The sequence below is a fragment of the Rhinolophus sinicus genome, chromosome 4, assembly GCF_057876585.1.
Source record: "Rhinolophus sinicus isolate RSI-liver-muscle chromosome 4, RSI-T2T, whole genome shotgun sequence".
In the NCBI taxonomy this organism is placed as follows: Eukaryota; Metazoa; Chordata; class Mammalia; order Chiroptera; family Rhinolophidae; genus Rhinolophus; species Rhinolophus sinicus.
This window is the reverse complement of record NC_142504.1, coordinates 37,188,710-37,214,979: the sequence shown is the minus strand read 5'-3', so window position 1 is coordinate 37,214,979 and position 26,270 is coordinate 37,188,710. Positions and strand designations below refer to the sequence as shown.

Below are 26,270 nucleotides of genomic sequence, written 5' to 3'. Positions count from 1 at the left end.
CTCCCATTTCTAGAGTGCTCACAGGAAATCAAAGTACATTTTGAAGTAAGTCTGGCAATTTTCTTCTTAAGAAATTAGTTCTTGATTTGGCTGTAATGAAGAGGAACATGTGTCCCTCTGTTGATTACATGTCATAAGCTTCACTGGGACTTCTTTTTTTTTTTTTGCTATCCTAGTGGGTGTGAAATAGTATCATCTGACTCTTTTTTTTTAATTAGTTTATTGGGGTGACAATGGTTAGTAAAGTTACATAGGTTTCAGGTGCAGCATCTATATATCACAGTGTGTGTTCACTACCCAGAGTCAGCTCTCCTTCCATCACCATATATTTGAAGGACACCTTTTAATTGCTTGCTGGTGTCTTTGGCTTTCAATGTGGTAATGAGTCACAGTGATCAGAATATGCCAACACATTTTATATTACGCCAACACAAAATTCTACATTAATAGAATTTTACTAGAATATCTGTAGACTTAATCTGATTATACTTTCATGTCCTGGTAACATTTTTTTATGTATCAGAATAAACCTAGGGGGTGATCAGGCATTTAAAAAAAAAAAATCTGTGACTCTGCTGCAAAGCCAGGCTGAGAAACCTTTACCCTAGTGGGAATAAGGCTTCTATAAATAAGGGCTCATCTTAAAAGTAGTGCCCATCTCAACTCTCACCTATGCACATGTGCTCTAAGTGCCCTAATCCTCACATACACATTGAAAGCTCCCTGAACATTTTCATCCGATTATGAGTTCCTAGGTAGAACATAACTAAAATAGCCTCACTTTTATGCACAAGAGTATATACAAAATACTCCATGTACCCAAGCAGGAAAGGAATTTTCATATTTAAAAATTAAAAAGTAATGAAATGAAACTTTCATCCAAAATGCAGATCTTGGATAAGATTTTAATTAATTTTTGTAGTTTCATTTTAATTTAGTTTAAACAAAATACGAATTTTAAATACTAGTTATGACATACTGAGGATACAGACAATAATTCTGGCACAAAGAGAGCTGAAGAATGAATGATTAATTCTCAGTGGTATGAAGGTCCAGGACATGTATCCATTTTCTGTAGTGAGGAGTCTCAGCAAAGACATTTGTTTGCCAAAAGGATCTAGAAGTTTAATGCTTGGCTAGATAGGGGAAGAAAATAAAGGTGAAATGGTAGTGGGATGCATAGGGTGGGAGAATGGGAAAAGTGTTTTCTTTGAAAAACTTTCTAAGCTTATAATTTCTTATTCCTCTACTCTAAAATAATAAAATTTGCATTCTTAAATTTTCCATTTTCCTAGTTCTTTACTTCTGAAAAGATTTTCATAGCTTAGATACCCAATGAAATCTTTAATTTTCTGTGTTAACTCATGACCTAAAGGGCCGTTTTTCTATTTCTCTGGATGGATAAAACCATACTTGAAGCTTTTATGATTCTTTAATCTTTATATTATCCCAAATAAGTCATATTGTGCTTATTTGGAGACCACTCTAAGGAAAGCATGATGTTAATTTTGTGTAGTCTAACAATCATTGAATATTAAAATAAGAAGACAATCAGCCTATTGCCTGAAAATGTATTATTTTGTGCAATTCTCTGGGTTAACTGAGCAGCTGTGCTTCAAAAAGTGTTAGCTGGGGCACTAACATCTGGAAGATCCAAAATGGCCTCACTCACAACAGCTGGAAATTGGTGCCAGCATTGGCTGGGACTTAAACTGGGGCTGTCAGCTAGGGACTTTTGTTCTCCTCTACAAGGGTTTTGTTTGTGTGTTTGCTTGGCTTTTCTCACAGCATGGTGGCTGGACTCAAAGATTGAAAGATGGAGAGTTCCACATGCGTGAAAGTGGAAGCTGCAGAACTCAGATGGTATACAAATCACTTCTGCCTCACTGTATTCGCCACCGAACGAGTTCACCTTCAAGGGGAGGAGAAATGGTCTCCCATTTGCCATGCAAGGAGTTATAAAGAGTTTGTAGCTATCTTTACTCATCCACAGTTCATCCTTTGACCACAGATTATTTACATATCTCACATATGTAAAATTTACTAAATTCTTCCAAAGACTTCTAAAAAAATCTCATTCCATTACAGTGTCAGGCTCAAACTAAAGGTTCAGGTTCTCATCTGAATCAGGTTCTGGTGTGATTAAACCTTCTTAGATGAGGTAATTCAGGTATAGATGCTTGAATTAAAAAGACAAGTTATCTATTCCACACTCACTTAAGACACAATGGGGAAATAAGGACAGAATGACTGCAGTAGATTCTCCTGTTTAAAAAAAAAAAAAAAAGGGAAATGGGGGTACCTAGCTATCACTGGTCTTTTGAAGTTCTGATGTTCAGCCAGGTGTAAGTCACCAGGTCCTCTGTTCTGAGAAAAGGGAATATATGTTGATTAAAGCTTTGTTCTGCTTCCTAGGGGTGGTTGCCTATGGTTCTTGGTTGCTGTCAGAATCACCATTTCTTTTCCATTATAAATGGCATAGGCCTTAATATATTTTTAGGTCTTCTTCCTGATTGTAAAAGGTTTGAACTGACTGTTTTGATACAAACTGATGGTGATTCCATTGGTGGGTTTCTTGTGAGTCTCATTGGGATTTATCTCATTATACAAAACCGAGAAATCTTTTTGGGATACTTCGTACTATGAGTTAAACTGCTATAGGACAATGCCCTTAAGATTCTTAGAAGCCTTTTTATTTAGGTGAGAATGTCTATGAGTTATACCTTTGAATTCTCAGAAACTCTTTGCTGTAGCTGAGGATCTAGCAGGCAGGCCCTTAAGAATCTTAGAAACTCTTTTGTATAGATGATATTGTCTAGGCAAACAAAGCCTTAAGTGTTTCTAAGGTCTTAACAAAGGGTCTTACGACCACACTCTTGGTTTGATCTTGACCTTGAGGTCACATTTTACTGGCAGCAGTTTGGCTTAGATCTTTGCTCTGAAGCTATTTCTTTGGAAATCTATTGCTGGTTTAGGTTTCTTTATACATTTGTTTCTTTGTTGTGCATTTTTGGTGGGAATACTGTAAATGATGTGTTCTCAATGTATCACTTTAGGAGCACGATTTTGGTTTGTTCCGTCATTGGTGATGTTAACTATGATGAGCTGGTTAAAGTAATGTCCTCCATTTTCTTCACCATGGTTATTACTAGGATTCATTTTGAATGTAAAAATTAAATGTTCGGATTTGGCTGAGTTATGCATTAGACGTTGTTATGTTTGAGATGCCTATCAACACCTAATAGAGACTGGTTCAGAAACAGGGGTGTTGGTAGTTTGGAAAGATGAAGCAATCCTTTTCTGCTTGCATTTTATTAGTGAGTAACACAAGTGAGGTCATTAACAGGAAGTGATGTTGAGAGAATGCTTTAGAGATTTGAGGAGAGAGAAGTTTGGAAGGGTCTTCTCAGTAAACTGACTAGGCAAATGTAGTAGACTTCTGGGCAGTGTTCTGCTAAGGGGGACCACTTGATAACTGTGGTCATAAATTCAATGTCTGACCATTCGGGAGGTTCTGTTTCCTGGGGCCAGACTTTGATTAGTAGAAAAGTTTTATCACTGTTGAGATTTGGCCAAAGTGAGCATAATGGAGGGGGAATGGGGAGTGGTAAAGAGGTTTAGAGTGTGTGCAAGGGAATGATTAGCATGATGAATCATGGCATATAAACTAGATTAGGTGGACAAGAGGGAGGTGAAGGAAAGTGAAAAAGTGGTAGGTAGGGTCAAAGGTTTAAAGGTCTCCAAACAGTTATAGTGAGAATTCTAGAAAGATGGATTGGAGATGGTGAACAGGGAGTGGGATGCTTGAAATCAGGTTTTGGGAGGCATTTCACATATGTTCTGGTTTAATATCATGCCAATTTTATGAAGAAATTTTTATGTCTCCGTTTAGACATGGGAAAATTACATTCATAAAGATTAAATAACTTGACCAAGGCCACACAGCTAGTAAATGGCAAAGTTTGGATAGGAAATAAAAATATTTGTTTTGGTTTTTAAACTCCAAAACCTTTGTACTCTACCAGCTGTCTCTGATTTATGAGTTTTCCTCTAGACAAAGGATAATCATGATTATGACTGAAAATGTTTACATTGTAATTGTTTTGCTTATTCCAGGCTTATTATGGCATGCAAATGAGAAAAAAGGCCTGAGAACACAGTTCTAATTTAAAAAAACATCTCTTCCTTTAGAAAACCAGTGGCGTTCATTATTTGATTGAAAATGATTTTCACTTCAATCTTTCAAAATTCACAAAGAAGCATTTATACATCAGTCCTGAGTAAGCTGTGAACATGGAGTGAATTCTACCTGATCAATTTGGTGTAAAATAAAATTTCCCATATATTAAGGATATACTCCATTTTCCTACACTTAAAATTATTTAAGCAGATCTTTAGTTAACAAGAAACAATATGGAACTAAGGAAAAGAACTCAGGTAATTTTGATTATCTCTACTTTTTAGGAGGCTTCAAGAAAATTTACTTAGGTTCTAAGCTGATGGTAGTAAGGATTTTATGCTTCAGTAGAGGAAAAAGTAACATTTTAAATATAAGTTTTTTCAGCCTAATAATTAAACTAACAATATTTCACAGATGTCTGCAATACTGCTAACAAACAAAACCAAACTGCGTGGGCTCTTTTTGGTTTAAATTACGTGGAACCCTTTCCAGAAATACTTGTAGGTATAGAGGCTTGATTGAAATAGCTACATAATTCCTGAGCAGAGGATTTTCTTTGCTGTAATTACATCCATGTGGCGACTCATACTCCCTTAATTCATAGATTTTATAATTCAAAGGAAAATATTCCCTTGAAGTTTGAAAACCTGGAAGACTCAAAAGTTTAAAAAAAGTGTTATTATTATTATTATTATTACTGCTACTACTACAGCTGTACATTCTCTAAGGAATATTTTATGTCGGTGCTTTTGGCTTCACTCATGCTAGGTCCAATAATGAGAATTTACTTATGTGTCATTGATGGAGAAAGGATCCCACAGATATCCAGCACCAGAGATGGGCTCTTTTGGATCTAGGGACCTGAGCAGTGGAGATTTGGGGCTTTCACGTTGGTATTCACCACTGGTACAACTCAGTTTTGCTCAAGTGTCTGCTGTTTTTTTTTTTTTTTTTTTTTTCCTCTTTCCTCAAACAGCTGAATGAGTTTATTCTGAGTTTACTAGTTCAGATTCCCAAGAGAGGGCACGTGGCTGGCTCTGATCATAAACATGACTTTTTCTCTCCCACTTCTGGGGACGTTGTTTGAGACTGATAGTCAAGTTAGGGGACAGTCTTTTGCAAACATCTAGCTGGTACCTTTCCTGTTTGGGGTATGGTCTTGGATACACAACAGGTTGGGATGTGGATGGTGGAGCCATGACAAGTTTTGCTTGAGGCAGAGCTTTACCATGCAGCTTCACTATTTTGTTAGAAGCCTTTGGAAATTTGTGAAATATCTGACATAGCCATGATATAAAGAATTTTTAAAAAAGGACGACTGTCGGTTGGCTGTACATCAGCTATTCTCTCACCAGTCTTCTTCCCCCTAACATTGTTCAGCCCTTTCTGAGTAGTGATGATGTTCATCGGAGGCCCTGGAGGAGGAGAATGTTGATTGTTCAAAGACAGATTACCTTGTCAAAGGATGAGTTTTGGTGTGGCCAAGTAATGTAAGTCGGGCAAAGTGTAGTTGAGAAGATGAAATGCTAGGGACTTTTTGTGAAGAGTTTGCTATTTTAAAGAAATACAGAGTTTCACAGGGATGTGAAATACAGTGTGGGGAATATAGTCATTAATGTTGTAAAGATTATGTAGGGTGTCAGATGGGCACTGGACTTACCAGGGGGATCACTGCATAGAATGTGTAGATGCCTGACCACTGTGCTGCACACCTGAAACTCATATAAAATAGTATCGAATGTCAACTATAATTAAAAACATATATTTATTTATGATCACAGGGTGTAAAATACAGCATAGAGAATATAGTCAGTGGTATTATAATAGCTATATATGGTGTCAGATGGATGGTAGACTTGTTGGAATTGTCACTTTGTGAGGTGTGTAAATGTCTATTATGTTGTTTTGCATACCTGAAACGAATAATAAAAAACGGAAAGAAGAAAAAGAAATACAAGGTTGTTTTTGTTTTTGTTTTTATATCTTTTACCTTGGTATACTTTTATTTGCATGAGATGCTTAGAATTGCAGCAGCCACATTAGGGTCATGACAGGAGCCAGATAAGAGAACAGGTCACCCACCACACTGCTGGCCGAGCAGAAAGATGAACATCCTCGTGATCACATTAATAGTGCTGAGGCAACACATGAACCACCCTGGAACTGCCCTGATGTCAGATGGGAAATTGCTTTGATGCAATGGTAGCCTACAAGGATATTAGTAGGCAAGCTACCCCAGAAGTAAGGGAACAGAAAGCCCCGCAGACCAAATTAAAAACCTCAAATCACATCGTTTGCTAAATCAATGCAAAGCACATGGCAAGAAGCAAGAGGAGAGGAATGGTAGGTTAGAACATTTTGGATAGGTTGCAAGTGGCGTGGAAGGACCCTGTCAGCTAATCCTGGGCTCCACAGGGTTCATATGTCCTGCTTTTCACTCTACTGCATCTACCTTCCCTGCTGATAATGTGGTTTCAAGGACTACCGATGAGATTTTGGGCAAGCCCCAAAGATGGAAGATGGCCAAGCTAATGACCTAATGACGCCCACTTGCTATATGAGGTACACTGCGATGAATATGCCTGGTCAGGAACTGTAGCTTGCCAATTCACTTGATGAACAGTCATGAATTTTATTTGTGTTTTTGGACATAGAAAACATTAGGCAGAAATGGGTGTCAGCAGCAGTTCTTAACCAGGGTGATTTTGTCCTCCAGTGTACATTTGGCAATGTCTGGAGACATTTGATTGTCATGACTGCTGTGTGTGTGTGTGTGTGTGTGTGTGTGTGTGAGAGAGAGAGAGAGAGAGAGAGAGAGAGAGAGAGAGAGAGAGAGAGAGAGAGGTGCTACTGGCATGTAGTGGGTAGAGGCCAGGGATATTACTAAATATGTTGTAATGCACAGGATGCTCCCAAGACAAAGAATGTTCTGGCCAAAAATGTCAGTAGTATGGAAGTCGAGGAACCCTGGATGTCACAAATAGGCGATTGAATCAGACCTCATAAATATTAAATGCTTATGTATAGTGTATCCTGCATATTTAGTGTATCTTGTGTATTTATTATATTAAGAACATTTATTACTCAGTTGTCTCATGAATATTAAGTATCTTTTGGTCATCCATCTCTTTCTATCAACGTGTAACACATACATATTTCCTTGCCTATACACATCCTTTGCATCCTGCCAATGTCTACCAAAATTTTGCTTACTAGCTAGTTATCTATATTTAAAACATCTTAAGAGTGTTTAGCTATATTTTATAAACTTCAGATTTATTCATCTAACAGAATTGAAGATTTGCAAAAGCAAATTCACATTAAACCGGCCCTGGAATTTCTAACAAGAGAGAAGATATAAATGTCCTGGTTGTTTATGCCACTTTTAGTTGTGCTATCTGCAACTTGCAACCTAGAACATCCCAGCTAGTTCTCCCATGTAAAGTCAATAGGAAAATGTATTCCAAAGACAAATGAAACAAGGACTTAGGCTATGATTAAAGGTTTCCTAAATGGTGCTGTAAACATCAGATACTATAGGAAACTGATTATGGTGCCTGTGTTAATGTAACTTTGGTTTGGATCATTCTGTTTACATTTCAAGCAAATGTAGGCATAGAGCTTATCATGGTAGGCCTATGTGCTCATAAATTCACATTATTTTTTTATAATTGGGACAGTTTGGGCTTGGTGACCTTCAGAACGCTATGAAAAAAGATTTTCTTAATTGGCTGAATGTCTATTAACAGAGTCGTAGATTTAGAAATAAACCAATGGTCATTGGCACCAATTCTATGCTAACAGGAATCTCCAATTTGGGGTATGGTGAAGAAGGAAACTATTCCATGTAAACAGCTCAATTTTAAAACAGCCTAGCTGTGGAGGAGGCCTTAGGCTGAGGCAGCCTAAGGTGAGGTGGCTGTCCACTAGACAGCCCTGCTCTTCCCTGCTCTGCTCTGGTGACAAATCTTCAGTTTGTTTTTAGTGTTTGCTCCAGTTGGGGAAATACAGTCCACACTCTTTGATGAAAAGGGAAAGTGCACTCCCCAAACCAGCAGGGAGCTGACTTATATATAGAGAGAAGTCCCCACCCTTGGTTCCTGATTGGTTCATACTCATGCAAATGAGGGCTTGAAATCCTCGCAGTTTGATTGGTCCAAAAGGTACAGTCCGGATTGGTCAGAATGGAGCCGCTCTGATTGGTCCTTGACGATGCTGATGGGGATCGCTGGGCAGCTCTGACTGGGGAAGGCCTCAGTCCTATTGGTTGACATACAATTCCAGGAACTCCTTTATAAGGGCTGGCTCAGATGGAATACAGTACAGGCAGGCAGTTCAGTGCAGTCTTCTTCCTGAAGTGTGGTCTGGTGAGAGCCTGTTTAGAAACAGCTGCTAGGCTCTACTTTTAAATTGGAGCCCAGTTAGCTAGCAGGAGCCCTTCTTAGTAAATATATTCTTTCTCAGGTTCCGCAGATAATTTATACCTTCATGTATTGTTTTTATTTATTGATGTTAATTTTACTTATCTTAGTGCTTTAAAATGTGAAGACTTTAAGTCTTTTTATGAAGTTGTGTATTGAGGCACCCCCCATTAAAGGAGAATTTATTTTCACATATGTGGAATTAAAGAAGAATATTTAAGAAGATGTAAACAATTTAAAATTCTATAAGGTCGTAGTTTAGTAAGGACTTCAAAAGAGAATTATTTTTAGCTTTCTTTGCCCCCTTTTTATTTTTGTGATGGAACCTAATGTTTTGTTAGATAAAATGATGCATGTAACACATCAAGACATGGTAAGGTATAGTAGCAAATGAAAACAATTTGATAAACAGCTAAGGTAAAAAAGGGAAGAATAAGATGTCTTAAAAATAATGGTGTGCTTGTGGTAGTTTCCTAGAATTTCTGTGCTAGATTCATGGAATCAGCTCTGTTGAGCAATGGGTGACAGGTGGTTTGTAGTTTAGTCAGTTCAACCTTATTCCCTGTGTGTGTGTGTGTGTGTGAGAGAGAGAGAGAGAGAGAGAGAGAGAGAGAGAGAGAGAGAGAGAGAGAGAAACCTATATTGTTTTAAAATTTGGGTTAAAGAATTATTAAAACTGTAAACCTGATTTTCAAATGCTTTACATTTTCAAGGTCCTCTTTAATCATCATTTCTTTTGTTGTTGCAGTGATTTGCTGTCCTCTGAATATGTAGAGAGACACATTGAACATGGAGGGAAGACTGTGGAAGTTAAAGTAAGTCAAGTTTTCCTCCCTCTGGGACAAGTGTTTTCAGAATCTTTTAAATATTGAGTATGATTTTAATTTTCAGTGATACTTCTAATATACAGTTTTTGGGGTTTTTATATTTAAGAATTTATCAGGAAAGTGTATTACCCACATGTAGAAAAAAAATAAAATTTTCAGAAAAATAATTCTTAGTATACTGTAGGAGTTATTGGAGTTATGTTTTATGGAATTAATATAGCTGCAAGTGGTTCTTGATTCTTTTTTTGATTATATCACAGAAAATAATTTCTGAAATTTGCCTTTAAGGTTAGCACTTAAGAACCAAGAGAACCAAGAGGTGAAATCTTGGGTCCAGGGTAGGTACATGGCTTTGCATGCAGTTGGGAATGACTTTCCCTAGTAAAATTATGAATTTATTAGATCAACTGGGAAGTTCCAGGGAATTTTAAATCCCCAGAGACAGAAATCTCAGGATATTGGTCCTTGTCGGGTAAGTTCTGAAACGATTACACACAAATAAAAGCCTCCTCCAATTACAGGTATAAGAATGTGTGTGTTTTTCCAGTCTGCTGCTGATGTAGCCTGAGGGCATGTGAGACCAGACTTCACCAAAGGGTTTCTTTAGGTTCCTTCTTCAACAGGTTTAGTATAGTGAGTGTTAGCTAGTTGTTTATTTTCTTTTGAATGTGTTCAGACTATCTATTCTGCCATGTTAGAATTATAATGCCATTTGTATGTATTTGCTTTTTTTTCTGATTATAAATTTGATACATAGTCATTTTAAAAATCTTGTAAGTAGATAAAAAGGAAAAACCACCCTTAAATTCATCACTGAGAGGTAAACTTTGTTTTCATTTTGTTGTATTTCCCTTCAGTGTTGTTTTACCCTATATTTGTATTTTTATTTTTTTATGTAACTAGTATCATACGTGTCTATAACATTGTATCTTGCTTTTAAAAGTAAACATTGTATTATATTGTAAACATTTTCCCAAGTTAGTTTCTTTTAAAGCTTATGTTCACTGCTTTTCAATTTAAGTATATTGCCATCATAAAGCTTTTTATTCCTATTAAACTTGTATCAGTAAATAACTAAAATAAATTACATTATTCTGTTCAAGAAACAACATGAAGAGAACTGGGTTTTTCAATTATATGTGAACCAAAAGAAGAGAAAACTTTATTATGGAAAATTTCCAACATATACAGAAGTGAAAGGAATACTGTAATGAACTCTCACATGCCCATTATCCAGTGTCAACAGTTATAAACATTCTCTCTCTCTCTCTCTCTGTCTGTCTCTCCCTCCCTTTCTCCCTCTCTCGTATTTAAAAGAAATTCCAGACATTGGGACATTTTCACAGTAAATGTGTCTTTATACTTCTAACTGATAAAGACTTAAAACAAAATCTGCAAATTTTAAAAGTGATCTACACCTAATAATTATTCTAGCCCCTCCAGAAAGTTCTTCTAAACTTAAGGTTGACTAGTAGGATGGTTGACTGATTTGTATCACTGCCTTTCTGCAGAAAGGATATCAGGATTCTTCTAGATATGACATAGGAGAATGGAGCCATTTTGCTCACAGTTGGAAAAAAAATGACCTAGATTTATAATCTCTAGGCCCTTTTTATTTTTATCCCTGTTTATTTAGCTTTGCTTCTCTATTTTATATGATGCTTTTCTGAATGCAGAATGTGTCTTGTTCCTTTGTTAAATTAAAGATGAAAGGAAACAGGTAGTTGACTATTTCCGTTTATGTCTGTCAGTGGAATGATGAAATGCAAATTTGAGCACTGAGGATGGATCCAGCAAACAGCCTTCTGCTGTCTCCACAGTAATATCCCTTTTCGGGAGACTTGTACTTAATCAGCGAAGCGTACTTCACTCTGAGGTCATTGGCTCCATGGGTATATGTAACACCCCGAGCACTGACTTGACCATACAATCTTTGCTGATTTTCGAGCCTGATAATTGCGTTTTTTTATTGATGGTTTTACCTAACCCCCAAGCCTGTCAAACCAGGGAAATGATAAATCCAAAGTTCATTCAAACCCTTGACCCAGAGAAAGCTTCTTCCTTTAAGAAAACCACTTTGATCGCACCCATCACCTCCATTTGTTTCTACTCCCTTTAAAAAAATGGACTAGGGAATCTAACTCAAAATTCTTCTCTGGGTTGTCCCCCCCCCCCCCCCCCACCCAGAAACCACATTGAAAGTGCTAAATCCTGCCCATCAATCCAAAGTCAGCAACCAGTTATTTTCCTACTGGTTCCCTTGTTTCTTCTTGTCCTCTGTGCTTAGCTCTTTGGGGTGTTTCCTTTTTACGTGGAATCTGTTAGTTCTCCTTTCTTTACTAATGACTCATAATTTTCTTAAGCTTTTCTTTTCACTATATATTATAGTGAGTCAAGAAACTGTAAAATTGTAGCTTTGTTTTTTTGGACTGCTCTCTGATCTTCTGTATTAGTTTGCTAGGGGTGCCATAAGAACATACAACAGACAGAGTGGCTTAAACAACATAAATTTATTTTCTCACAATTCCATAGGCTAGAAGTCCAAGATCAAAGTGTCAACAGGGCTGGGTTCTTCCGAGGCCTCTCTCATCGGCTTGTAGATAGCTGTCATCTTCTGTGTTTTCACCTGGTCTTCCCTCTGTGTGTATCTGTGCCCCAGTTTCTTCTTAGAAGAAACACAGTCATACTGGATCAGGGCCGGTACCTAATGACTTCATTTTTAACTTAATTCTTTAAAGACTCTCTCTCCAAATATAGTTACAGCTGACATACTGGGGGTTAGGATGCCAACATGTGAATTTTAGAGCAATGCACGTCACCTCATAACAACTTCCCTAAGGGCCCTGTGAATTTTTAAAAATTGGCTTTTCTCCTGAGACTGAAGTAAATGAAAAGGTATAAAGAGATCAAAGCAAAACTCTGTATGTAAGAACGTTTTTTGTCCGTTGGCACAAACACAATCCTATTTATCTTGAGGATGCAAAATTAAAATCAGCATCATTATCAAATCAGATTTAAACAATGACTAGAAACCAGTCTAGTAAGTGTCTCTGCTCAGGTGTCATGGAACCTTTTATTTGTGAAAATTCAGGTGCAATGCATTTGATTTAAGGGTGTGAGTATGAACGTGGGAAAAGGAATACATTTGCATGAATAAAATACATCATAGCTGTATTGGTGAATCTTTTATATTTTAAAAGATTTTATTTTTGAAACCTGTTAAATTGTAAAGTACATACTGATGCAGAAATTGCTAAGGGTGAATACCCTATAACCACTATCCAGTTCAAGAGATACAGCTGCCAGCAATTACATGTGCTGCCTCCCAGAGCCCAGCGCCCTCCTTCTTCCCTAGTGAAACTTGGAAACCATGTCCTGACTCTTAGTGTTATCATTTTCTTACTTTTGTTCATAGTTTTATCCGCCAAGCATGTGTCCCTGTAGTTTCTTTTCTTTCTTTTTTTTTTTTTTTTTTTTTACGTTTTAAAAAGTCTCTTTGAATACTTTGGTTTCCCCTTAGCTTTTCTTTTCTTTTTTTTTTTTTTTAAGTTCTCCGTAGCAATTTATTTGTGGAAGAAACCAAATTGTTTATCCTATGCAGTTCCTGACAATCTGGATTTTGCTGTCAGTTGCAATTTTATATTTAGACTAAAATGAAATACATTTTAGTGATCTTTCCTTAAGGTAATGATTTGTTTTATCTGCAAGACAGTCTGTACCTCATTGAAGGAAGTTTTATCCAGGTCAGATTGGTGCTTAATCCTATTAAAATGTTTTTTAAAGGTTGCGAAGATAAAGGCTTTAAGCAAAAATAAAATTATATATATATATATATATATATATATATATATATATATATATATATATGAAAATAGTGATCTCATCTTCCATTTACACTTATTTCCAATTCATTTAAAAATTAAATTTTAAATTTGTCTCTTAGTTCTGGGAGAACTTTTGTGTGTTTGATATAAACTTTAAGAAGAATTTAAACATAAAGCCTCCACTAATTAGAATACCTTGCAGCCAAACTTTTTTATATTTTGATTGTGGAGAACTATGGCTCTGGATTCTTAAGATAAAGGATCATGCCGTTTGCTGTTAGTGAGTGTGTGTGTGTGTGTGTGTGTGTGTGTGTGTGTGTGTTGAAGTTGAAAACTGCCAGTATTCTGGTTAGTTGAAGTTTCTAGTTATATAGCTCTAGTTAATTAGTATAATACTAATAATGGTAATTGCTTACATGTATAGCTCATTAGGGGACTGGCACACACATTTATGTATGTTAAATCCTGAAAAGAACATCTGATTATAAATGTAACTATGTATTATTCCACTTTACAGAAAACTGAAGCATAGAGAAGTTATATAACTTGCTGAAAGTAACCATAATGAGTGGCCGAGCTGCAATTTGAATTTGGGTTATGTAACTCCAGAGCTGATTCTTCTACTATATTATGTACCATATGTTTTATACCATACAAAATAGGGTAGTCATAAAAATTGACATGTATTTTATTTAGACCTATTACATACAAATCTCATTCATTCTGGAGGTACCTAACAATAACTCATTTATAGTCTAATCTTTAAACTGAAATGGTGGTCTACGTAAAGAACTTTTAGCTGTTTCTCTCAAATTTGGTTATGCATTTGGGTAGCTTTTCTGTAACATCAGTTGCCTTGGACAAAATTGGTAAAGAGGCACTCCACTATAAAGCCAGTTTTATGTTTTACATCTCAGGAAAATAGCCATAGTAAGAGTTTTAGAACGCTAGGAGAAGAATTGTAAATCCTTTGTATTATATATATCAGGACTATGTATAGATGGGGTAGGAGGCAGATTTCGTTGGGGTCAAAAAGTGAAAGTGGACATCTTGATAGAGATATGATTTATTATATTTATTACCATTGAAAGATCATGTCCAGTTATCAATATTATTAACCATTTTTTTTGGTTAAATTATTTGATGTCTTTTGATAATAATCAAAAGTAATAGCTGTTGAGTATCTTTTTTATTAGCTCAAATTATTTCAAAACTACTCTATGTGAGCATTCCCAACTTGTCCTTGGATTAGCATCCTACTCCTTAATGATGAGTGTGTTCAGAGACACCCATTCTACAGTATTGACTTTTGACTGGCAATTAACTGGTTACTATGCATCACTTAATTGAATTGAGGCACTCATGGATCTTTGTCTCAAAGTCTTAATTATGTCCATAGTGGCATTAAGAAGATGGGTAAGAAAGCAAAGGACTGTGGGTCAAGGTTGAAGCCTAGACTTGGGTAAAGGAATTGTAGAGAGGCTGTGTATTAGAGGAGAAAGTGCCCACTTAAAAGTGGGAGAGGTTATTAGGCCTCTAGGGAACCGTTTACTCTGATGGGACGGTGGTGTAAGTTTCATTATAAAATATTTTATAGACAAACTGAAATGGCCACTGTCATACTGGGAACAATATATCAGGGAAGGTGATATAGAAACATGGAGAAACCTGAGGTTTTTCTGCAAAATTTTTTCTCCTGCAGTTAACATCCATCTTCCTTCCCTGGGGTTGGAGCTCAATGAATGATTTCTAGCTTCGCACGGTGCCATCTGCCAGAAGGCGTCTGTGCTACAAGTAGAGTCTCTGGGTTCCTTTTGCACTAATTTTTCTAAGTCGTATTTCCAACCTGAATCTTTCGTTGTTTTACCCAACGAATGTATAAACCACAAGAAAAGAAATGCTAGGGGAGGATAACTGTAAAAAAGCACTTAGAAAATTTTGAATATGGTGACTATCAGGACAGCAGATACCTCCCAGGCTTATGCTAACTTTGTAGCTCCCATAAGCCTGAATAACATGCATAGAAAATTGCTTGAATTGTAATCTTGAATTGTATTCAAGCTTTTTCATATCTCCTTTTCTAGATTTTTCCAAGAGGAACATAATTCTCAACAGTTGAGTACTGTAAAAGATGCACAATGTTTTGGAATAATGTTTCTTAAGATATCTTTTAGGATATTTAGTTTGAAAAAAACAACCCCATAAATAATTATATGGTGCTATAAAATATTGTGGACTCCTTTCTTCAGCAAAAAATGTTCTCAGTTTGTCATTAGTCACAGCATTTAGTTTACTTAAAATGTAGGTTATAGTTTAGTGACTACATTCTCTTTTCTTCTACCGCTTCCTTTTTTGTAGTGAGAGTATCTTAACATATCCTTTTACGAGACATAAATTTCTATCGAGTTCATTGCATATGGCTGAATAGTAGTACATAAATGCTTAAACTGTTTACTTTTTTGGCCATGGGGAGCACAAAAATAGCTATTAGACAGCCAAAGTGTCATTATATATATTTATTGCAGCAGACAAGATGAACAAAGGCGTTAATCTGCCTTTGCTTATCCTGGGTATCAAGTTTTCTTATTGATGCTCAAAAACTGCATTACCATCCAGAATCTTAGTTCTTTCTATTGAAGCAAGAAGAGTAATTAAGAAGAAAAGAAAAACCAGGCGTTGATATGCAGTAAATTTTTCTGCATGCATTAGTACAAAGCCATCCACACCGTTGCATCGATGATGAATCTTCTGAAGCAGAGACTTGCATGTTTTTTCAAATAGATTTTAGGTTAGCTTTTGTTTTTGAGTCTGTCTTTGAGATGAAATGCAAGCAGCAGCCACTGTTGCCAAGTAATCTATTCAAAGGTTTTTTAAAACCTCATTTTCCTTTTTTTTTTTTTTAGAAGAACATCTCAGCAACAGCATTTCTCTTCCAAAATGCCTTTCTTATTTACAGCTTTCCCTTATATTTGAGAAACATGCTTTCTATCTTGAATTCTCACTACAGTAGCTCTTTCTGAGCTGTTTGAATATGGGAATAATGCTTTGTCAACTAGACGGGAATTAAGTCACATGGCCGGGAAGATGCTTTTAGAAAGGATTTTTTTTTTTTTTTTAAACGGATCTTTTTATAGAAATTGTTATCTAAGCTCTTCGTTTTATCACTCTTAACGTCAGGTTGAAGTTTCAGGCATTTTCTCAGGCTCCGTGGAGATGAGGAGGCCTTCAGCCAGTAAAGAAATTCCGGGATGTGCATCGTACGGCAGAGGGGTAGCTCATCAATCAGAGACCCTTAGTTGGTCCTTTGAGGGGCTCCTGCTGCCATGTGAACTGGGATATATTTTTTAATAGCTTTATTGAGGTATACTTCATACACCATAAACTGAAGTGAGTTTTGGTCTTTTTATGTATATCAGGTAGTACAGATTCTTTAACTGAGTATGTGTAAATAGAGTTAATTAAAACTATCACAGTCAATGAAGCAATGATAGGAATATTTAGCAGATACAACTTGCCATATATTAGATCTGTATTTATGTTCTTCTCGTGGCACTTTCTGGGAGATTTAGGTTAAGGACTCTCAGCACTGAACGTAAACTCTAGGGCAGTATGTCAGAAACCTTGAGGCGCAGGTGTCACAGGTTGTGATGTGGGCATGCAGATACCTCACCAGGTTCTCTTTGCCAGACGGGAGTATTTCAGATGTCATAGCTATGGGCATGATACTTTTTTACATTAATAAAAAACATTAAAAGTACATAACTTGGAGAAATTTCTTTTCAAGTTCATACCCTGAAACAATTTAGCCGTGAGTTAACAACGATCTGATTAGTAATAAACTAGAATGATTTAAAAAATAGTGATTCATGTATTTTCTTTCTACATGGATATGTAGTTGTTAGCTGTTGCTAAACTAGTTTTAAATTTTATTATATTTAATGACTTCATTAGCCCCTAACTGCTGACATAAATGATTTTTTAAACCTCAGGATATAAGGATCCTACAAGAATAAGATCTAGACCTAAAAATATAAATGTACAAGTAGGGTTAATCTTCTAGTAATTTAATAAGAAATTATTGAATTGAATTTGGGGGATGGTGGGGGGATTCAATTCCAGGATATTCTGAGTTGGAGATGATTCTGTAATTGCAAATAGGGCCTGCACCGGAAACCTTGTCCTTTGGGCCCTGTGGGTTTGAGTTGCTGCCCATTTTTAAATACTTTGATTTTTAAGTAGTGAGTTATATCAGAAGGAGAGCTCATTAATTTTCTCTGTTGTTAATAATGTCACAGAAGTATTTTAAATTCTGAACAAAAGCATAGTTGGAAAAACCATATACCTGATGGTTGGTGTAAGGGAGTCCTAGTGAGTTATTTCCTTGATAGATAATTACTATATGTTGCCATCTTGTAGAAGGACTATGCTTTCATTTGCTATCTGTTAACTCAGGCTGCAGGACTGTCTGATTGTCGGGGCAGAGGGCTGCTGCCAGTGGTTCCATGCTAGTCACTTGGAAGAATTAACTTCTTACTAATTGTCCTTTCTTGAAGCTGTGCGTGCCATGTTCTCTCCAGCTAATGAAACCCTCACCTTAATGGAATTAAAAACTATAATGGCTTGTGGTGCTTCTGTTTTATATCATTCTCAAATTTTTGTATTTTTGCAAATAAATAACTGTTATACCCCATAGAGGCTCATTTTGCCCTTATGGATTTCCTGTTTTGTACAATCTCTGCCTCTTTGAATCATGTTGATATCCCGATGGGATCAATATTGGTAACTGGACTGAGGAATAATAAGAGTAGAGGTACTAGTAGCAGTTGGAGAAAAAGCAAATACTTATACGGCGCTTACTGTGTATGTGCCAGGGACTAGTCTAGTGTTTCACACATGTTCAGTCAGTTAGTCCTCCAGTAGTAGCATTGTTATTCTCACTTTGTAGGTGAGGAAACTGAGCCCAGAAAGTTTAACTTGCACAGGAATTTGAAGCCAGGCAGTCTGGTACCAGAATTCATGCTATTATCCACTATAGTCTAACTTCTCTGTGGAGTGCAAACGAATAATCATAATAGCAGAGGACTTGGAAAGCAAATATTTAAGTTTCAGCCCTGCAACTCACCATTTGCAGTTATACTATCTTCGTTAGCAGTTGTTGCAGTAAGCCATGCATTGAAGATGTAATTGTTTGGTCCAGATGAGTCTTGATTATTCTAAATATAAAGTTTCCATTATTCTAAAGAAAACCAAATGCCTTCTAAGGAAGCCCTGTTTTTGCAACCATTTTCTCTTGGGGTTTATTTTTAGTCCTTTGTTCTCATACAAGTGAGACTGAGGATTGTTCAGTATAGGGCATGGCCATGGCTTCTAAACTGTAACCATTTGAAATAATGTTGCTGTTTTGCACATGGCAAACACATGGCTCAGTTCTTCTGCCCATCATCTGCCTATGTGTAAATTTATCTGCATCTGGAGGAAATGTGAAGTTTTATGGACAAGAATAACTAAGCTGAAACATATCATCGTCCTGCCAAAAGACTAGAAGATATTTGGTTGTATCCCTGCCAAGGTATACCCATCCCCCTCCACGTCCCCAACACACACACACACACACACACACACGCACGCACGCATGCATGCACGCTCACACACAAACACACACACACACACAGAATAAAAGAGCTACACAGATCTAATAAACTGATGAAATGTTTCTTCTTACATGTAACAGTTATTTCAGGTATGTCTCATAACTTTACTTTTTATCCACCACTGGTCATCTAGTTAGTATCTTTTTGATGAGCTGGACAGTGTGTGCATTTTCCCCTGGCAGGCTTCTGTAGACATATGCTCCCTTTCCATTTTGTAATCAATGTGATTTCAGAAAGGTTTCAGATTTCATGATTTAATTCTCTTTGCATTATAGAAAAAATTCTTTGGGGATTAAGTAAACTTTGTGTTCCCTTAGGACTCAAGCAAGGTTGCTCAAGGTCCATCATCATGTATAATGCATCAGCTGCCTTAATGGCATTGATGATTGCAAAGTCGTCTTAACTCTGTAGCCTGAAGAAAATATATTGGCCCATTACTGGTTTATACAGGTCAGGTATCTTAGTGCTGGGCGTAAGGAAAAATGAAAAGTGACAGCTGGTGTCAGCATGAGTTCTGTTTGTAAGCTCCGTTTGTAACCTATTTGAGTAGAAAGTCCTCTTTATTTTCTTGCTAGTGTAAGATTTATTTTTTCCATTCACTATCTAAATTATTTCATCTCTTAATATTCAAGATATTATGTATAGACTTGAAAAGACATGTTCAGCTATACATTTTTTTTAAAAAATGAAAGTACCACTACGGGGTATTTCTAGTACAGAACCAATTAACTATTTTATACTAGACTATTATTTTAATTCTAATTATAGAACTAATCTTTTCATTATGTAACATCTTATGCAAATCTGTTGCTAATTTTTTTGAAGTTCAGAGAGAACTACTATAGTAATTATGACTGAACAGGAAGTTGTGGACGTGTTGTTTTTTAACATTTGAAACTGGTTTGAAGCAAACAAATCACAAATTTTTCCCCTGGCATTGTCCCTAACTATGTTACTTTCTTATTCATTTGTAAAAAGTTTTTATTTTTTGGTGAATAAACGGCCACTGTAAAAATAAAAACAGGTAATAAGGACCAGAGAATAAGTACCTGGTATTGAGTGGTTTGAGTGTTTACCCATTTTGGGGGGGAAATTGATCAGGGCTCCAGTGTCAGCTATCCGACATCATATTATAGCAGCCTTTTCTTGCATCTATAAGGTGGAAAAGGAGGTCAATGCAGGTGGCCTTGATTATCCCCATGGGAAACTCTTAAAAATTTAAGCACTTGGAGATTAAGTGACATTAGATACTTAGACAGGAAAGCTGACATTAGAGATATATAGTAGAATGGGGAAAAAGCCCAAATTGTGAGATACCCTGCTTGTGTTTTTCGCCCTCTTTCATTCAATAGATATGTGTTGAGTACTTGCCATCAGCTCATGGATATACCTATGAACAATAGATGATGTAGTTCTTGCCCTTATAAAGCTAGTGGTTTAGTAGGGTGTTAACTTAATAAAAATAACTACCAAAAGGTCTTTTTAAATGACAGTTATGAGAGTGTGGTAAAGAGAAGTCCATGTTGTCCTGAAAGGATTTGATGGGAGATCCGACCTAGTCTGGTTGTTTCGGGAAGACTTCCTTGAGGAAATGATATTAATTCTGAAGTTTAAAAGATAAGTAACAAACAGGTGAAATTAGCTTTTCACGCAGTGAAATTACATGTGCAAAGGCCCAGGGGCCGTGGTGCATGAGAGGAATAGAACGAAATCAGAGAGGGTGGACAGACTAAGAGGTGAAGACAGTGGTACAAGAAGGAGAGAAAGTAGTTCAGTGTTTGACCAGAGCCTCAACTCAAAGAAATCAGGTGCACCCGAAAGGCAGCAAGACTAATTATGGCTTTGGACTTGACACATTGATTACTGTCTGCCTTTGTCTTCTCTTCCCTCGATAGTCTTGAAAATCTGGAAGTGCATCTGTAACTCTGTCTGGAAGGCAGAGTGGTTGTTTTGGTAATTTTGAGTGCGGTCAATAGGTATTCCACATAGAAATTCCATTTTTGGACAGAGTCAGTGCTACCTTCTTGAGGTCATGCTACTCTTCTGATTAAAGACTTTTTTTTTTTTTAAATTTTCTTGGCTAGTATTAACAGATGGAATTAGTCACTTCTCTTATTTCTAAGTCCAGGATAGATCTGGAGTTTGGAGGCAGTAAAACTTAGAGACTGAGAATGTTGTTGGGGCTAGACAGACCTAAATTCAAATCCTGACTCTGCCAATTAATATTCTTGTGGCCTTGGACAACTTACTTTTTTCCTCCCTGGGTCATTTTTCTCATCTGTTAAATGAGCCTAGATACATAGCCTAGAGCTTAGGGTATGGGAAGTGCTCCATAAATGTCAGTATTGGTATCATTATTGTGATCAAGTGGCAATTTGTAAAGTTCTGGCTGGGTATTTGGTGGCTTCTATCCATTCTTACTACTAGTTTCTACTCAGGACATGGGAAACATGTTGGGATCACTAATAGCAGTCCTTTACCTCTGCTTCATAATAAGGCAATCTTCTACCGCGTTTACCCGAAAATAAGACCTTGCCAGACCATCAGCTCTAATGTGTCTTTTGGAGTAAACATTAATATAAGACCCGGTATTATATAATATATAATATAACATCTGGTATTATATTATATTACATTATATTATACCCGGTTTTATATTATATTAAAATAAGACCGAGTCTTATATTAATGTTTGCTCCAAAAGATTCATTAGAGCTGATGGTCCAGATAGGTCTTATTTTCAGGAAAACACAGTATGCCCCCAGACTGTCAATTCCATGAGAAGTTACTCCAAAAGTAAACTTCCATGGAAACTTGTACTGTATATCTAGCACTTAGTGTAATGTGTATACCTAGAAAACAATAAAATCTGTCGAACAAAAAAATAAGTGAATGAATTAAACCAGGTGTTAGGAAATTGGGTGGTTTTTCCTGTTTACCCAACACTATGTGGAGAGAAGTTCACTGTGGATATGTCTGGGAGAGCATCTTATTCCCCCTGCTATAAAAAGAGGCAGTGAAAAATAAAAACCAGGTAGCAAACCTTACTTCTGCTCACCTGATGCAAGCTTCATCCTGTGTGATGAGGCTCATATTCACATGTGTTCCTTCCTGAAGTGTTTGGTTTTTTTTTTAAATAATTGCGGTTTTTGCAATTTAACCTTTTTTTTAATTATTATTGGGGAAGGGGAACAGGACTTTATTGGGGAACAGTATGTACTTCCAGGACTTTTTTCCAAGTCAAGTTGTTGTCCTTTCAATCTTAGTTGTGGAGGGTGCTGTTCAGCTTCAAGTTGTTGTCATTTTCAGTCTTAGTTGTGGAGGGCGCAGCTCAGCTCTAGGTGCCATGTTCAATTTTAGTTGCAGGGGGCGCTGCCCACAATCCCTTGCGGGAGTCGAGGAATCGAACTGGCAACCTTGTGGTTGACAGCCTGCGCTCCAACCAACTGAGCCATCCAGGAGGCAGCTCAGCTCAAGGTGCCGTGTTAAATCTTAGTTTTAGGGGGCCGAGCCCACCATCCCTTGCGGGATTCGGAGGAGTTGAACTGGCAACCTGTGGTTGAGAGCCCACTGGCCCATGAGGGAATCGAACTGGCAGCCTTTGGAGTTAGAAGCATGGAGCGCCAACCACCTGAGCCACCGGGCCGGCCCCCCTGAGGTGTTTTAGAGCCACTTCTAATTCAACATTAAATTTGAAGCCATGAGATTCCAGCAATTGATCAGTGATAAAAAACAAACAAAAACAAAACAAAACCAAAAAAAATCCTGTCATTTTGAAATATTTAAAACAAATTGAAAATTGTACAAAATATTATAACAGATATCCACATGTAGATTTAACATGTTAATATTTTGCCATATTTTCTTCAAAACCTTTTCTAGTTCTTAACGTCTACTAATTCTTTATCAGCGTATCTCCTGTCATTTCTATTATACTTTACTCATACCTTTACTTTTACTTGCTCAATCTTGTTAGAGTTTTTTTAAAACATTTTTTTTTCAGAGAACGAGCTTTACTTTCATTTCTAATGGTTACTTTCTTTTACTTAAAAAATTACACTTTATTCTTTTCATGACTCATTAAGCTAAATGTGTGACTTATTCATCATGGATCTTTCTTCATTTCTATAAGCATATAAGAATGTAAAATGTACTGTTTAGTACCATTTTAGCACCATCCTAGAAGTTCTGATACCTAGATTGTTTTATTGTCCATATACATATTCTGTAATTTATACCATGACTTTTATATTACTTGTAAATTACTGATTTTTAGAAATATTTTTTAAATTGTTTAAAATTTTTGTATTTAACATTTAAAAACTTTCCAAACATATGAGCATCTTTTGTTGTTGGTTTCAACTTTTATTCTTTTGTGGTAAGTGCTGTGTACAAGATAACTGATTCTTTGGAATTTGGCTTAGTATTTAAAAAAAAAAATATTGGTAACCTTTGGATTTTTATAACTAGATTGTAAATCATAGAATCAGAAAGAACTTCAGAGACCACCTAATTCAACTCCCTCCTCTGTTTTATAGGAAAATAAGTAACAAAAAAAATGGCAAGTGATTAACCTGTGCCCACAGAAACAGTTGCTAGGAAAAAAAAACAACACTTAATTTTTTCAGTCTAATGTTACTTTTTAATCAGATACAACCTTAAATACTGGTTTGCCTCCCTGAGGGACATTTTTTGAGAAGTTCTTCCTCAGTAGGCTAACCCTTTGTTTGTACCTTTATTTTTAAATTTTTTACCTTTATTAAATTTATTGGGGTGACATTGTTTGATAAAAATATATAGATTTCAAGTGTACGATTCTATAATACATCATCTATATGTTGCATTGTGTGTTCACCACCTAGAGTCAGTTCTCCTTCCCTCATCGTATATTTGACCCTGTTTACCCTCTTCTACCATCCCCTTCCCCCTTTACCCTCTGGTAACCACTAAACTGTTGTCTGTGTCTATGAGTTTTTGTTTGTCTTATTCATTTATTGCTTTCAGTTTTAAATCCAACATATGAGTGAAGTCATATGGTTCTTGACGTTTTCTGTCTGACTCTCACTTAGTATGATAATCACAAGATCCATCTATATTGTCGCAAATGGCACTATATCATTTTTTCCGTTGTGTATATATACCACGTCTTCTTTATCCAATCATCTATCGAAGAGCACCTTGGTTGTTTTATGTCTTGACCACAATGAATGATGCTGCGATGACCATAACGGTACATATATCTTTATGGATGTTTTCAGGTTTTTTGGGTAGATACTCAGAAGAGGGATTGCTGGGTCATATGGTAATTCTATTCTTAATTTTTTGAGAAACCTCTTGTTTGTACCTTTAAATCACTCCTGGACTAAGTCAAAATCATCCACAGAGGGGTAAAAAAAAAAAAATGCACCACGGAGTACTTGTGATGAGTTCTTGAGCACAGTGTTTAAGGCTCAACGTACAAGAGGGAAGAGAAATGTTACAAGGCAACCTTTTTGGGCAGCTGGAAGTTTTCTCTGTTTATCCTTCCTTCTTCAAAAAAAGAATGAATGAGAAGATGATACAATGGAAGTGAAATTAAATGAGGATAAGTTCATGGTGTAAGTGGAAAAAAAATACGTCCTTTTTTTCTTTACCTCAGACCCTCATATAGTTACATTTTCTTAAAAATAAAGAGGAAAAGAAGACAACAAAATCTTCTTTTCAGGTGGAACAAAACCCTTTTTCTTCCTTTATTTTAGGGATGCCAAATATGCTTTCCTTCTGTGTAACTTCCTTCTAATCAATTATATTTCTTCCTGTTATAGTCAAACATCAATTACAGAATGAGATTTTAGGTTATACACATCTCTTATGCTAAAAAATTCATATAGAGCAATGCATTTAAACTTCTATTATTTGTAAAAAGATACAGTTATGTAGTGGTTTCCTGGAAAGAGTTATAATTTTATGGGTTTCTAATTATATAGTCATTGTTTGTGGTCCTCATTGATTTTCCCTTCTCCCAGTTTAGAGCTGCAACTCAGAGAACCCGTAAGTACCCTGTCTGTATTACAGGGGTTTGTTGCCAAGCTGTTTTATGGGAACCTAAATATTTTTTTTTTGGTGGTCTGATAAGAGATTGTTGTATTAACGGGTCTGTAGTGATTACCTGATAGCTAAAAAAATTCCTCTTGTCTATTCTGTGATTAAAAAGAAGCAGTTTGGGAAGCTGTGTTGACTTAATAGAATTGGAGAGTTTTTATGTAAAAATAATGACCAATATTTTTAAATGAAGGTATGGGAAACTGGAATGGTTGGCTAGAGGTAATTAAGATAAAGGTTAATCTTATTAGGTGAATAATGCTGTGGTAGACACCTCCAGTTTATTCCACTGAACCAAGGTTCTTAGAAGCAAAATCCCTGGATTATGAATATAAAAATTCACTTGTCATGTTCAAAGAGATGAGAAGTTGTACTGTGTTGAATAGTGTCCCTTAACATTATTGTCCCCTGGTACCTGTGAATGTCACCTTTTTTATAAATAGGTCTTTGCAAATGTAATCAAGTTAAGAAGAGATTGTACTGGATTAGGGTGGGCCCTAATGCAATGACTGGTGTCTTTATAAGGTTAGACAGACAGAGATGGGCATACAGGGAGAACACCATGTTAAGACAGAAGCAGAGATTGGGGATATGTTTATAATCCAAGGAACACCCAGGATTTTTGGCAACCATAGAAGTTAAGAAGAAGCAAGGGAGAATTCTTCCCTAGAGCCTTCAGTGGGAGCATGGCTCTGCCAGCACCTTGGTTTCAGACGTCCAGCCTCCAGAACTGTGAGAATAAATTTCTATTGTTTTAAACCCCCCAGTTTTTGATAATTTGTTATGGCAGCCCTAGGAAACTAATACAGAAGACATTTTAATTATATTATAACTAATATAAAAACAATTAGAGTATGTGCTGGAGGTGCCTGAGCCAACATACAAGAAGAGAGAAAGTCTGAACCTTTTGGAAATGCATTGCAGCTCAAAAGACCTTAAAAATTGCTCACTTAAGGTACTTGTGAGCTGTAACTCCTGGGAATCTATCATAGTTTTCAGACTTTGTTTTCCACAGCTGGCATTACCCTGGGGAAATCAGTATAAGGAAAGACTCCTGCACAACCATAAAAATAGATTTTAAGCTCGCTAGGTCCCTGGTGGGCTTTTTTTTTTTTTAATTTGAGAGCTCAAAAGAAAATTATGGCCCTTCTATTTTCTGTGTAGTTCACCATCTTCCAATAAGACTAATTCTTTCCTTATCACTTTTATTTATATTCAGTGCCTTTCTAGTTCTGGTTTTTTCGTTTCTTGTGGAAACTTTTGCTACAATAATTTTTTTTTATCTT

At 36.4% G+C, this 26,270-nt stretch overlaps 1 protein-coding gene across 22 annotated transcripts in view; it reads left to right on the top strand.

Annotated features, from left to right (window-relative positions):
- The window catches only part of ADAM22 (ADAM metallopeptidase domain 22), a 230,886-nt gene that overhangs the window by 120,199 nt on the left and 84,417 nt on the right, over positions 1-26,270 (top strand). For all 22 annotated transcript variants that reach the window (XM_019716319.3, XM_074340696.2, XM_019716291.3 and 19 more), the window contains exon 4: positions 9,350-9,416. In XM_019716319.3, the coding sequence (XP_019571878.2) occupies positions 9,350-9,416 (67 nt within the window). The remainder of the gene's footprint in view (positions 1-9,349; positions 9,417-26,270) is intronic.